At 37.3% G+C, this 15,692-nt stretch overlaps 1 protein-coding gene and 1 non-coding gene across 2 annotated transcripts in view; one reads left to right on the forward strand and one right to left on the reverse strand.

Moving 5' to 3' along the window:
• RAB11A (RAB11A, member RAS oncogene family) overlaps positions 1-11,844 on the reverse strand; it is a 14,055-nt gene extending 2,211 nt beyond the window's left edge. Inside the window, exons 1-4 of the mRNA XM_006920244.3 lie at positions 11,669-11,844; positions 5,208-5,403; positions 4,776-4,969; positions 3,767-3,847 (exon numbers count right to left, since the gene is read on the reverse strand). Coding sequence (XP_006920306.1) covers positions 3,767-3,847; positions 4,776-4,969; positions 5,208-5,403; positions 11,669-11,708 — 511 coding nt within the window. The 5' untranslated portion in view covers positions 11,709-11,844. The remainder of the gene's footprint in view (positions 1-3,766; positions 3,848-4,775; positions 4,970-5,207; positions 5,404-11,668) is intronic.
• A 337-nt stretch (positions 11,845-12,181) lies between these two features.
• Positions 12,182-12,253, forward strand: TRNAQ-CUG. Its single transcript has one exon. It is a non-coding gene; the product is annotated as a tRNA-Gln (tRNA).
• The last annotated feature ends 3,439 nt before the right edge of the window (positions 12,254-15,692 follow it).

A 15,692-nucleotide genomic window follows, 5' to 3' on the forward strand; every position in this document is an offset into this window, starting at 1 on the left:
TTCATAATCATGCCAAAATCTCAAAGGACTCTTAGAAAAGGAGGGAAAGATAATGTTTATCAGGGCCTCTTGAACTAAAGCTAAACAGTAATTAAGTATTTATTCAAAACAAGCAGCATAAGATTTTATATGACACTTATCAAAAGTAATTGTTTTGGTCCTAGGACCAAAACTGTGTCTCCCTTACTCATTGCTTTATCTCCAGCATTTAGTAAAGGTTTGATAAATAACTAACTGCATGAATAAACGTTATTAAATTTCTCTATAGCGAGTATCTTCAACATATTTTATTTGGTCTTATATTGCACTGCCTAAGAGTAGTTTCCTCTGACTGGACTGTAAACTCCTTACGAACAGAGATTGTATCATATTTATCCTTGTTCTTCCGGTGCTCCCTCCCCGCCTAAAAATACCTTCGAAGGTAAGAGAATTCTAAAAATGTGGCAAATTGACATGATATGCCTCCTATTATGATGTCCTATGAAAAATATAATGTATTCCTATGAAGGACACCTATGTTTAAATTGTTTAAAATGAATTTATCATAAGTAAACAACTAGATAAATTTAGATTGAGGAACACTCTATAACAGGCCAAGACACTTCAAAAAGTTATTTCGTACAACAAAGATGGGATAAATGTTCTAAACCCACATTGTCCAATACAGTAGCCACATATTTAAATTAACTAAATAAAACAAAAATCCAATTTCTCAGTCCACTAGCAATATTTCAAGTACTCAATAACAACCTGTGGCCAGTGGATACTCTATTTGATACCATACATATAAAACAATTCCATCAATGCAATGTGTGATCTTTGACTAGATCCGAGATTTAAAATGTAAAAACCAAATCTATAAAGGGCATTATTAGTACACATGGGGAAATTTGAATATGAACTGCACATTATACAACACAGTGTAAGCATAAATTTTTTAGATGATATATGGTATTATGTAGGAGAATGCCTTATTCTTAGGAGGGAAAATACTCAAGTATTTCGTAGTAAAGTGCCACAATGTCTACAATTAATTTTCTAAGAATTGAGCAAAGTGGGAAAAATGTCACATGTGGAAATAAACCAAATGTGACAAGTCGATTTTAGATGAAAGGTATTTCAGTGTATTATTTCTGTAATATTTGAAAGATTTTTAAGTATAAAGTTATGGGGTAAAGAGAAAGTGGAATCATTTTTTCAAAATGCTCCAAGACATATCAACCAACTGCAATATGAATAGCATTTGAATTCTGATTTGAACTGCGAAAAAAAAAAATGTGACATAGGAAATTTTAAGTTTGTATAATAAATGATAATAAGAAATTACTGCCAATTATTAAGTGGTTTTGTTGTTATGGGTTTAAGTCTTAATCTTCTAGATATACATCATGAAGTGTTTACAGTGAAATGCTGTAATACCTGAGGTTTATTTCAAAATAATGGGGGAGGGAGTAAATGGAAGAAAGACAGGCCATGAACTGATGGATAGCTACATGGGAGTTCATGACACTATCCTACTTTTAGTATGTTGGAAACTTTCCATAACAAAAAGTTAGAGAAAAAGAAATGTACTAATTGAATTAATACATTTTCTCCAATTTAAAAACTAATTTCCCTAAAGCTGAACAAGCTGTACTAGTCCACTGACTACGTAAACTAACAAAAACAGTGATAGTGTACCTTTTCTTACACCATTTTTTGGAGAGGAAAGGGTGCTAAAATTTCTGTTTGAGAAGGCTGACAGTGGTTCAAAGCTGAAGAACTATCAAGAGGAAAAAAAAGATTACCATAAAGGTTATTAACTAGAATTTTAAAAAATGAACAAAAGATATGGAGTCTTAGATTATTTTTATTGAAAAGATATGAGACTGGATTGTGTCAAGGATAAAGAGAAAGACATTCAGTCATGCTAGTGGGTAAAGAATAAAAATAATCATTGACTTACTGTAAAACTACGCCATTCATTCTTATTCTTTGTTTTCTCTCTAATCCCAAACTGAATGGCTCTTCTTTTTCAAGTGCAAATGATTAAATGTGACCCTCTACAAATTCTAACTTCTCTACAAAAGTTGGTTTGAACATTAAGTTAGTAGAAGCAAAACAAAAAATATTTTTCAGGTTCTTACGTAAAAAGCAAATACTGAAAGAGAGGAAAAGGCAGATCTCAAAGAACAAAGAAAGTTAAATAATTAAATTTAGAGATCTCATTACAAAGCAAGAAATTTGAGCAGTGTTGTATAACTGCCTACAAGTAATTCATACTGTTTTGGAGAAATGGATTACTGCTACCTTGCTCCAGTCATGAAAAAGATGTCTGCTAATAAAAATGGTAACAAAGCAATAAATAAAAAAGGAAAGTGTTGGGCAGAAAATTAGAAGAAAATCTTTCTTTCAGGTAGAATGGGCACTAAGAGGTTATACAACTAACTTACTTAATGTCTCCTGTGGCTAGATGTGTCACTTAAAAAAAACTTTGATAAGAAAATAGGAAGCAGATACCTTTCTAGCTGATATTTGACTGAGGTTATTTAAGTTGGGGAAAGGAAACATGACTAGCAACTTGCTAAACCAGATGCAAATATTTTCCTCTCTCAGGGGCATGTTCTCCTTGAAAACCAAATAGGTATGATATACCAATTCCTGTGCAATCCCTTTTCAAAATGTCCAAAGAACAGGTAAGGTTAAAAAGAAAAGGAATTCTGCTTTATCATTATTGTATCAGAATCTCTTATAGATCTAAATATAAAGTAAAACATTAACATAAGCCAGCTATAAATATAACCAGTAAAGTTAAGTAAAAAAGACATAGGCCTAATTCTTCTCTAATGGAAGTATGGGTCAAGTTACAAAGTAAATTCGAAGTAAGTTAAATGCAACCATTCCAAATTGGGGAACAAAAAGAGCTAAAATTCTTCAGTGCCTCCAAAAATTGTGAAAATAGCAGAGGCCTGAGTTATTCCACTATAGCCTAGGTCTGAATATTTTAGGACTTATTCATTGCTCACCATGTAAGTTTCTCAAAGGTCAAAAAATGCACCAATTTTATATACTGACGAGTATTTAAAAATGCAAAGCTATGATACCTTGCTTCTACAACATATCATGAGAGAATTTTACTTTTTGTATTTTCATTTAAATTTTTAAGAATATATTTTCCCCTAGCAGATTCTGTAACACATTAGAACCAAGAATGCCTTTTCTTTACTGAATTTCACTAGGGTACTTATATCTTTCCACAGCCAGGATTGCAGTATTTATATTAGAAAGTACATCCAAGCATTACTTTGTGCTTATGACCATGAATTATGAAATACATGGATTGCAGTATCAGAAGTGAATAAATATTTTTCAAAGTATTTTTCCCACTATTAACGATATGAATTAGGATGATTAAATAAAAGCTGTAACTAATTTTGTACTCTAAACCAGGGGTCCCCAACCCGGTACCAGTCCATGGTCTGTTAGGAGGTAAGTAGCAGGCGAACAAGCGAAGCTTCATCTATATTTGCAGCCGATCTCCAGCACTAGCATCACCACCTCAGCTCCACCTCAAATCATCAAGCATTAGATTCTCATACGAGCACTGGTCCCTGGTGTCAAAAAGATTGGAGACTACTGCTCTAAACAGCTCTTGCGATAGCAGCTCTCAAATGATAGTCATTCTCGGATAATGTGATACATAGTTTGGTTTCCTGATTCATTTGTTTAAATTACCTTTCTAAAACTTCCAATTCCCATTGGTATAATCTGAAAACATAAGTCTTACCTGTCAGAATTGTCTGAAAAGCAGCTTCTACATTTGTAGAATCTAGAGCAGATGTCTCAATGAATGACAAACCATTCTTTTCTGTGAGGAGACATAAAAACTTCGGTTTTGTCAAATTTTAATACAAGGAATATGATATACTCAAGCCTTTAAAAAGAAAGCATTTTTCTAAAACCTAAAGCCTCCCCAGCTTCTTGAGCAATAAGGGTACCTACCATTCTACCTACACTTCAGATTAAAAATAACTGGGAAATTTATATTGGCTACTTTATTAAAATAAATATTTATTACATCCAAATACTACCACTAGAATGAATGGCACTACTCAAAATGTAGTACACTTATCAACTACCCAGTTACTTCCACCCCTTACTGTCCTTCCTCCCATCAGTCACATAGCTATGGTATGAACATGGATGGGTATAAGTAATTCACTTAGTATTCTATAACTATGTTATTTGAAATATAGCTTCTTGCCTGAAAAATTAAAAAACTGTTATAGAAAACGGCACAATCACTAGTGGAGAGTCACAACTTTCACTAGCCAAGAATGCACAATACTGCCTTCTGGGAGGCTGCCCATACCTATAGAAGAGGGGCAAGAGATAGGCTACATGCCTATTGGTCCTTGACACTCCCTGGGCTACTACTTTTCAGATGTACATAAGATCAGCCTTGGTCAAAAACAGAGACATAATGGAAAAAGAGACAGGAAGCACAGAATAAAAAGATTTCATCTACCCTTTCCAGGGAAAGAAAAAATGGTCTTTATATTTAATTTCTGGCAGCAAAAACTCAAAATAGTACAGTGTTTTAATGACTCAAAGTTAAGTGAAAGAGCCACAGACTTTCGAAACACACTTTCAAAACAATCCTTGCTGAACATTCATTCATGTTTACCTTTCTAAAACTGCTGTAATCAATTACCCTCACTAGGCTATCAAAACTGTAAGATAGAACAATAAGAAACAGAGATTCACTATAATATCATGGAATTCACATCACTAACCTGCAAAAGCTCTTGCTTCATCTGTAGGAACTGCCCTGAGATGACGTAAATCACTCTTATTGCCCACAAGCATGATAACAATGTTACTATCAGCATGATCTCTCAGTTCTTTCAGCCATCGCTCTACATTTTCATATGTGAGATGTTTAGCAATGTCATAAACCAATAAGGCACCTACAGCTCCACGATAGTACCTGAAAACAGAAACATGTATTAAACTATCAGAAAACAACCACAAAATAGAAGAGAACACCAGGAAGAACTAAATATACGGATTATATATATTTTTAAAGCACATACATTTCACAATCCTAATACTGAAATTCTTAAAAGAAAAAAACAAAACAAAACAGTACCTTTTCCATTACCAAACTTCAGCTAATTCATTTGATGGCAGCCTATTTCACAGAGCTTAAAAACTACGCAACTTACGCTGATGTTATAGCTCGGTATCGCTCTTGCCCTGCTGTGTCCCATATCTGTGCCTTTATTGTTTTCCCATCAACCTGGATGCTTCTTGTTGCAAACTCTACTCCAATGGTGCTCTTGCTTTCAAGATTAAACTCATTTCGAGTAAATCGAGACAGGAGATTACTCTTTCCAACACCAGAATCTCCAATAAGGACAACTGAAAAGACAAAGAACTTTATGTCAGATGAATGAGCCAAACACATTCAGAATATCAGCATGCTTTCTAGCAAAAACAATAGGGCACCTGATTTTTAAAAAGGAATGGGGTAGAACAGTTCTCGACCTATTACCTATTGATAAAACCCATTTATTCTTTTTAACCTTTTCCTACCAGCATAATGACTTCTACACATCATCGGCTTAGCACATAGTGTCCTGTTTTACACATGCAATTTTAATTATAGGTCTACTAGGCACTGATGACAGGCCAATGCATTAATTAACCATCAATGCTATACCAACCTTACTACCTTGGAAGGTAATAACTTGAAAGATAAATCTTAAACCAAACGAACAATTTATGATATTAAAATGTATCAGACATGAAAGCAACAAAGGATGTTAGTGGGTAGTGGAAAGGGAAAGAATACGATGTTCTACTGAGTTTTATCAAAGACTCGGTGTGACCTCAGGATTCACATCTAGGCAAAATGAAATACATTTAACATACAAGGAATCAGGTTTATAAACTTTGCCACCCAGAACACAGAAACTACAATGACCCTTTAATAGGCAAGAAACAAGAGACCTCTTGAAAAACAAACACCCCACTAAGTTTAACAGGGGCCCTAAGGAGCTGTTGAGTAGATCTGACTTACTCTGAGTCAAGGCCAAAGCAAGGCAGGCATACACTTTCACTTATGATTTCATAAATTTTTTTTTAAAAACAGGTTCTGATTAGATGAATTTATTTGTTAAGATTACTGTTAGGAGACAGTTTATTTACTAACTAAATACACAGAAATACTTTTTCACTGAAGGCAGTTCTATACTTTAGAATTTCATAAACAATGAGGAAATAGGCAGTTATATTAAAGCATTTCTACCTAAATTTAAAGAACAAAATGAATTCACAGATTTATGGAATCTTAGCTTGATAACATTTTTTCCTTTGTTATTTTATAACATTTCAGAAAATATTATAGTTATCCCTACTATTGACTACTAATGCTTCCTCTTACTTTTTACTAATTGATTTAGACACCAGTACTAGAAAATCAAACATGCAAGAATAACACCAATGAATGAGACCATATCTTACTAAAGAGATTGGAATTTGGTGGTGGAGGTGAAGAGGGGGATAAAAACTGAAAGCTCACTGCATTCTGGTCAGGGGGCAAAGAGACTCTATTATGCATTCCTCCTTGCCACAAGAGTGATATAAGCTGGCCTCTGGACAGTCTTGTAGGGAGTATATTATCTTTCTGGCTTCTTCTATCAGCTGATTCAGCAAGATATCCAGGCAGCAGTGATTCCATGCAGTGCAAGTAGTAGTTATTTGTAGCTATATAGTCAATTAGTGGTGTCAACAGTATTGTGGCAAACACAGATATTATAATAAATACTTTAATTTGGATACCAGGGAAGATGTTAAGGTTATGAAAGTTAACATACAAAAACAATGCGCTTCTAACTTTATAGGAAGGTTGGCTGATATGTTAGTTTCCAAGGTCCACCACTCTGGACGTGAGGTCAAATCGCAGTTTCAGTAATAGAGTCTACTCTATTAAGAGGATATACTCACTATTGTCTTCTTAGTAAAAAAGGCTGGATGTTCTGCTAAGGAAACTTCTGAATCATTTCTGGTCCCACACTAGCAATGAGGTATAAAAGTCTCACTTGAATTAGGAATAGGAAAGAAAGGAAAAACCAAAAATTTGAAAGTTTCTTCTTTATAGGCACTCAGGTATCAATCAGTAATTCAGGAACCAGTCACTTAGTTTAAAGACAGAAAGCAAGACGTCTAGAATGACAATGTCTTTGGTAAATAAAATAAATAAAAAACTCAGAGAACATCTCTCTCCCATAAAAACTCCAGCACTTTCAAGTTTTTGGTTTCTTCCCTTTTAACTTCCTCTTTAAATGATTATATTCATCTTCTCCCCATCCTCAAATCTTTATGTCATCATAAAGTAAGTTAGCAAGGGCATTTTCTCCCCCTAAATGTAACCATTTTAACATTATAAAAAATAGCACCTTTATGTGAAAATAATTCAAGACTCATAAATGCTTTACACAGTATAAATTATTTCAACTAGACAGGAACAAGATTGCCAAATTAACTAGCAACCTGTTAAAGGATTATATCTTAAATGACAACAGAAGATAGCGACCGATTCTTTAAGAATAATGCTGCCAAGATGACACAATAAGGAAAGCTGCTTCTATTCAGTTACCAAATGAGAAGCCAAACCAAGAGGTAAACATTTAAGCTCACTAAAAAAATAATCAAAGATAGATTAAATTACCTAAGCAACAGAAGAGAATTTACTGGCTAAAATTTAAAAAACAAACCAAAAAAACAAAAGTTCATGGACTCAAACTTAATTTCTAATAAAAGTTTCTCATTAAGATGGCAATATTTAATTTTTTTTAATGTGACAAAACTATATGATCACATAGTTCAAGACAGGAATTTGCAGTGATGTTCCTGTTTTCCATAATTAGTCAGCTTAGGTTAAAAGTACTTTAAATATTTTATAATTACAGCCATCTATATAATATGTGTATATATATTACATACACATAAATAATAGCATCTATACATGAACTAGTTATAGCATTTCTAAAATAACCTGATATTTATTGTCACTTGGTTTAACCTCATTTGCTTAATTTTAAGTGTCATCTCAATACCTAATACAAAATTTAGTTCAATACATATAAAATATTAGGCTACTAAATGCTATTAAAATTAAAATATAGATACTAATTATCCATTATTTAAAACTTCCCCCTCTTCAACCCCATGTAGTTTTATACACTCTCTAGCAAACTAATATACCAGACTGAAATCTAATTCAACAAATCAATCATAGCACATCAAACCTGTAAGTTATTACCTAAAGGAATAACTGATAGTTTTTTTTAAATAAAGTTGGAGATATTTCTACTCTTTCAACTATGTTCATAGTCCAACCTCACCAAAAGTCTTTAAAATAAAATATTCCATAAGGCTGAAGTCGACATGTTTTTCCAGCCTCAGCAGAATCTGAGTTGCTCAACCAAAAGTTGTGAAAGAAAAACTACTAAGATGCAAGACAGCAAAGTTCCTATGCTCATGTCCATTTGACAATCAACTGATGGCTAATTACTACTGACCTGTTCAGTGAGGTTAAAAAGAAAATGGTGCAGACGATGTATCCAGATATTTTCAGAAAATATGATTTTGACTGGATTGATATCTACCACAATATTTGTAAATAGGAACTATGATTGATGCTTATTTCACTTATGTGCCCTATGGGGCCTTAACCACTTTGTAGAATTAGTGTTTAAAATAAAAAGTCGTTTTTAAAAATAAAATTAATCCTTTCCCTCAAAGTCTCAATGTTCAGCTTAACCAAAGGTTAAATGCTCAAGAACAAATACATAATTTAGAATAACTGTCCTGCCATCTTCACATTACATTGCCATTTGGACCACTCCATCCTCTATCAATCAAAATGTCCCTTCACTTTCAAATGGTTAGAGTTACAAACTAACTTCCAATTCCCTCAACTGTTATGTTTTCTAGGTAAGCCTTCTTTCAGGTAGAGAGCTGCAGCTCATCTTGGTGAATAAATCTCTGTACAATAAAACCATTTTAAAATGAAATTACTGTTGCTTCATTTTAAACTATAACAACTGTACAAATAAAAAAAAAAAATTGGCTAAATAATCAGCACTGAAGTAAAAACAAAAAGTGACTCATATCCTGTAAGAGATTTTAAAAAGTGGAAATCCTTCTCAGCAGAATTTTTTAAATAGCCCACCTTAAACAGCAAAATGTTCAACAAAATGAAACCATAACCCATTGAAATATACAACACTTTAGAAGTTCCTAGACTTTGATTTCTTTACTAATACTTAAATGCTCTTCTAAAGATTTATGGTTAAAAAACTTACAAGAACCACAGTAACTTCTTTCACATTATTACCATTTACTGAGTACTCACAGAAGCTAAAATTTTACAACCAGTCTCATTTAATTCTCACAACAGTCCAGAGAGGTATGTATTATTTCCCTTTCATAAATGAGGGAACTGAGGCTCAATAAAGTTAACTTTCTCAAGGTCACAAAGCAAATTTAAGACCTGAGTCAGAATCTGAATCCAGGCTTCAGTGAGTCCAAAGCCCCGTGCTCTCAATCCTTGTTAGTAGGATGGTCTAATTCCAAAATTAAGTTAAAATTCCTTAAGCCAATCGAGGATAATACTCTTAGTGAAAGAATAAATGGCTTCTATAACCAATATGTAAGTTCCAAACAAAACAGGTGAAATACTGAAACTCTAGCTTCTGTGAGTACTCAAAGGTAGCTAGCTGTCCACTGCCACTATACTTCATTAAAAAAAAAAAAAAAAAAATCTCCTTTTAATGGCTAAACCCCAGTCTCTAGAGTCTCATTTAGGTAATTTCACCAGACCTCAGATAACTTCAGCAAACAGTATGTAAACTAATCCCCATTTCATGTTGTATTTGTAAAATGCATTAAGTACCCTCTTCTCTGTAAATGACTTTTCACTATGGGGCGGGGGGTGGATACTGAAGGTACTCACTCAATATAATAGAACATTTTTGCCCAGAGGAGTAAGTGGTGATAAAGCTATATCATCAACTAGTATGTCAAGATTTGCAAAGTATTGATAAAGCAAATTAATATTACCAGCTTCATTGTCATTCTTAGCACCCAATGGCAAAGTCAGAAACTGTCATGCTTAATACTCTTTAAACTCCACCCTCCACTGTAAAGCTTTAATAGCAATGGCTTCTTCCTCCCTGGTAATGATCTTTGTTCAGCATACCACTGTTAACTGCCCTCCTAATTCAGGAGCAAAGAAAAAGCATCAGAGTGAGAGTGCATTCACTGAGAAGAAAAAAAAAAAAAGCATTTACTGTACTCTTTTCTCACTGCAAACTGTACCCTTTATTGGTCGGTTACACACACACACACACTCTACTAGGATTCTTTCCGGACTACCTAATAATCAATTCTTTCTATCCACTCCCCACCCTCCAATTTGTTTGGACCAAGGGCATTACAAGTTTCTCTGTCTTAAAATAAACATTTAATTTGACCGAAGAGCACACGACCTCCCCATGCACTCCCCCACCTTTCGGGAAAGGTATGTAGCCAACTAGGACCCTTCCCTTCCTGTTCTAAAAACACCAAAAGGTTGGATCCTCCCAGTGTAGCAGCAGGAAGCAACCAGTTCATATGATAAAGCGACCTAGTATTTGTACAGCGCACAACCTTTCCTGCTCGGGAACTGGGCCTTCAGGTCTGGCAAGGATAACAGCCACCACCCATCCGCAACCCCTTCTCGCCAGCACTCAAGAGTTATCCCGGGCTGGTAGCCGCTGGGTAGGGAGGGTAGGAGAAAAAAGGCTAGGTGGGAGATCACATCACTCTGCCTGGTCACTGCGACAAGTGCGTGCGTGGGTGACGGACAATCATTCTTGCCCTACCCCCCCCCCACCCCCACTCTTGGGGTCGCACAGGGGACGTGGGAGAGCTCCAAACTATTTGGGGAAGGAAGGTAGAGAAAGCTACCAATCCCGGGGGGCAGTGAGAAAAGATTATTGACTGCGAGAACTGTGGGGCAGGCGGGGGGCGATGGCTCGCCCGGATTTTATCGAGGGCCTAGCCTGGGGATGGAAGATGACCAGGAGAGCCGTCCGTCCGAGCAGAAAGAGGGGCTGTTAGGAGACGCACGCAGAGTAGCAACTAGCCAGAGGGGAAAGGGGGGCAGATAAAAATTTTTAAAAAGACCGGTAGTGGGAGTCTGCGCTGAAGGCAAGGTGAGGAACGAAGGGAAGGGAGGGTCAAAGCGATTCAGGAAGGGGAGTAAGCCGGACAGGATGCATACTGAGGGGGAGGGGGCGCCAAATCCGAAAAATAGATGGTGGGAGGAGCGACCCCTTTGAAGGGGCCCTAGAACCCGAGAAAGACGATGATTTGGAAGAAGACAACCCGCCGTGAGAAGGGCACCGGTGAGGGGCTCTGACGCTAGCAAAGGCCTATGGGGAGATGTGTGGCGAGGACCCCCTGTCTAGGGGAGGAAAAGGAGCTGAGCTGGGAGACCGCAAGACAAACGGCACAGAGAGGGAAGGGCTGAGCGAGGCCGATTTCAGTACAAGGGTAGCCCCCACGCCGGTCCCCCGGGAGAGTCCTGGGCCCGCGAACGAGACTCGGTGGAGAGTGGGAGAGCCCATGACCTCACCTTTGAAGAGGTAGTCGTACTCGTCGTCGCGGGTGCCCATTGCGCGGCCGAGGAGCTAAGGGGCGGGAGCAGTAGTGGTATCGGTGGGACCAGGGGGCGTCGCTGCAGGGGTAAACCGAGTGCAGAGCTTCAGCTGCCGGACCGGGTGAAGAACCCCTCCCTGTCGCTACGCCACTTCCGGCGAGCTTCAGGTCCGTAGGGGAAGTACTTCCGGGGGGCGGAGCCCCGCCTCTGTGCCCAGGAAGCGGGGGGCGCGAGACCACTGCGTAGGTCTTCAAATTCTTACCTTCCCTTGTAGGCCCAGAAGAGAAATTGAGCCCTTGGACTCTCAGCTAATCACACCCCTGGTGGCCACCCACCACATTCTTAGCGGCCTCGCCCTCGTTCCTCGCGCTGTCCTGCCGGAACCCGGGCTCTGGGGAGCGTGTTAATCACGTTTCTGATGGCTAGGTTTGTGGATGGGGCGGGGTTCTCTAAGAATTAGAGAGCTGAAGGCGGCCCCACATGTGTGGCGGTTCCATGGTGTAATGGTTAGCACTCTGGACTCTGAATCCAGCGATCCGAGTTCAAATCTCGGTGGAACCTACACCGCTTACTTTTCTTCCGACCAGGTTTTTAAATTTATTTGTTTACTAAGTAATTGTTATACAACTGCAGTATATATCACCTTTATCGCCTTGAACTAAGTAAGGAAAGAATTTCAAACAATTTGACCTTTGCCTGCGAAGACATCATAAATTTTCCTCGTCGATTCTGTATTCTGTCACCTGAGTGATTCCTAAGGAGACTTTTCATTTTTTTTTTTTTTAACTTGGGCCCTCTGCCTCAAACCTAATTGAAAAGCTTCGATGAAACTTGATTCTTTTTGCTAGAATTTTCAAACTCCAACGTGAATTCTGGCAAGGGCAGGCGCTTTTCACTCCATTTCTCGGAAATCTCTCAAACTATCCCAGGTCATTCAGAGAATCTCTCCTACCCTCCTCAAGATTCATCAGGAACTTCCTGAACCCCAATGTCAATCTCTGAGGCTAAATCATTTATATAATTAATTTCATTTAACAAGCAGAGCTAAGGATGGCGATTTCTATTTTAGTGGAAATGTGGATACTGAGAGGAGTGATTTGCTGAAGATCAGGCAGCAGGGCCCCCCCTGTATTTGAAGAGAGTTTTGTTATTCCAAAAAGCTTTTCCTATTTATTGCCACACCCTCTATCACCTATATGCAAACCCTCAATTTAGACTTTTGAAACAAGGGTGCCTTTAACAAACAAAATGATGGCTACCAAGATGTCCGCTTCCCAATCCTTAGGAACGGTGACTATGTTGGGTTACGTGACAAAGGGAAATTAAGGTTGCAAATCAACTGATTTTAAAATACTGAGATTATGCTGCTTCTCCAGGTGGGTCTAATGTTGTCACAGGGGTCCTTAAAAGTGGAAACAGGAGGCAGAGGAGGTCATGTGACGTGAGAGGACCTTGTAAAAAATAATTTAAACAGCCAAATTGGAAGTCGAAGCTGCCATCCCAAAAGAACTACCTTGAATATCTTATTCCTCAACCCTTTGGGTTGTTAAAAGCTAGGCAAAATAACCTTTAGACTGGGCCTAAAGCACCATCGTACTCCAAACAACTGTTTGCAAAGCTAACAGAAAAGCAGACACTATGATCACTGGACTGAAAATTAAAGTTATTCTTTAGAATTAGCATCACTTTGTCAGATTATCTGCACCTAAAGAAACATCTTCCTTCTATTCATGTAATTTTTCCCCTCTCCTTTCTCATAAATATTCCTTGCCTTCACTTCCTAATCAGAACACTATTTGGGTTTCTTTTTGAATCAGAGTTTTTGAATAGCTATTCTTTTGGATCTCAAAGGCTTGTTGTCTCTCACCTTGGCCTTTTATTTTTAGGTGAACAGGCTCGTTTAAAAGAAAAAAGAAGAAAAGGGAGAAAGGAGGAAAAAGAAAGAAAAACAACAGGCCATGTCACTTAACTGAAACTTGACTAACCTAATTGCAGTTTCAACCTCTACCAGGACTAGGATTTTAAACCAATCAGTCTGGAATTTCCTGATCAATAATAATGTGAGGTAATCTGAATGATGTAAACAAAACCCCTGCCATTTTCTGTCCCCAAAAGAATGTGACTTGGCCTAAAAGTAATTCATTCTTTTCCTTTGGTAATAATATCCCCTGTCATACCCTTCTTCCTATAAAAGTTTTCCATTGTGTACAACCTCTTGGAGCTCCTTTCTGGTTGCTAGCTGAAGTGCTGCCTGATTCATGAATTGCTTAATAAATTCAATTAGATCTTCAAATTTACTTCGTTGATTTTTGTTCTTTAACAGCCTTGACTAGCTCTTGTGGTTTGAAGATGGAGGAAGGGAGCCAGGAGCCTAGGAATGCAGAGGCTTCCAGAAGATGGAAAGGCAAGGAAATGGATTTTTCTCTAAGGCCCCCAGAAGAAATGCCGCCCTTGATTTTGTTCCTATCACCAAGTTTGTAGTAATTTGTTACAGCAGCAACAGAAAAAAACTAATACAGTACCATTTTCAGTGCTTTCTGTGACAGTGTAAACCAATAGAAAGTTTATCTAAGGCCTAGATACTGCCTTGTGCAAGGGTGAGCATTATCCACAACAAGGGAGAAGCACAACATTATTCAAGCAGCCAAATATGATTTGTACTACAGATTATTTATAAGACACAGTCCTGGCACTAGTCAGGTGGGTACACAAAATGGGCCCTAGAAAAGTGGAATATCAATAACTATATAGTTTTGAGTAACTAATGAGAGTTCTGGTGATAAGTGCCACAGTTCAGAGACTGAAATAATTAGGAAGAACTCCCTGAAGAAGGAGGAACTAGGATTAACCCCTGAAGGAAAAAGCAGGGAAGGGAACTCATTTTGGGAAGTGACGGAAATTAGATAAGAACATGTTGACAAGGCCATTAATGTCAGAAGAATAATTATAAACTTTTTCCTTTAAGTCGTTTCTCAATGTGTATTCTGAGAAGGTCAGTAGTGTTCCTTAAAAGGATTGCATGGTCAAATAAATTGAGAACTACACACTGTCTCTCCCCATCCCCTTAGAAGTTCCTTAGTACACTGGCATTTTAAAGACCAGCTACTCCACTCTGAAGAAATTTTTTTTAACTGTGTTGAATGCAGACAGCATTTACCAGATTCACTAGCCCACAGAACTCTTTTCCCAAGGAACCCTTGCTAGTACCTCTCTGTAAACTGGGGGAACCATCAAATATTTGTGGACAGAGGGTTTTTCTTAGGAAAAATAAGCTAGCTATGGACTGCAGGAAAGGGGTAAAGAAAGACTGGAAGTGTGAATGTTAGTTAGAAAGCTATTAGAATTAACCAGACTCAAATAGAGATGGGGTATAGCTATGGGAATAGAGAAGTAAGAAAAATCAAAAGTTGTGGAAAAACATGGTGAGTGGATTCCATGGACAGAGAAGAGAATTAGGGTTTTACTTTCTTGAGTTTTTGAGAAGAAAGGTAGTAATTGCTTAATGTATCTTTTTTAATTTCTCAAAAAATATAGGAATTTAATGTAAATGACTTAAGTAATACAGAAATATAGAGTAAATCCTTAAAATCTTCCTCTACTTCAATTCCTACTTCATCCCCAGAGATAAAACTACTACATTTTCTTTTAATACACAGTCACGTGCCGCATAATATTTTGGGGTCAATGACAGACCACATTTACGATGGTGATCCGTAAGACACTGTATAGCCTTCGCATATAGTAGGCTATACCACCTAGGTTTGTAGAAATGCACTCTATAAGGTTTGCACAACAATGAAATTGCCTAATGATGCATTTCTCAAAATGTATCACTGTCATTAAGCAATGCATAACTGTTTATAAAATCAGGTATGCATACTGTTCCTCACCTTGAAAAATCTTTTCATATCAGCCCATACAGATTTATCTCGAGGTAAGAAACATCCAAACCTGTAGAGAATTTTAATGAGTTTATTTGGGCTGAACTAAAGGTTTGCAC

The sequence above is a fragment of the Pteropus alecto genome, unplaced genomic scaffold (genome assembly GCF_000325575.1).
Source record: "Pteropus alecto unplaced genomic scaffold, ASM32557v1 scaffold86, whole genome shotgun sequence".
Lineage (NCBI taxonomy): Eukaryota > Metazoa > Chordata > Mammalia > Chiroptera > Pteropodidae > Pteropus > Pteropus alecto.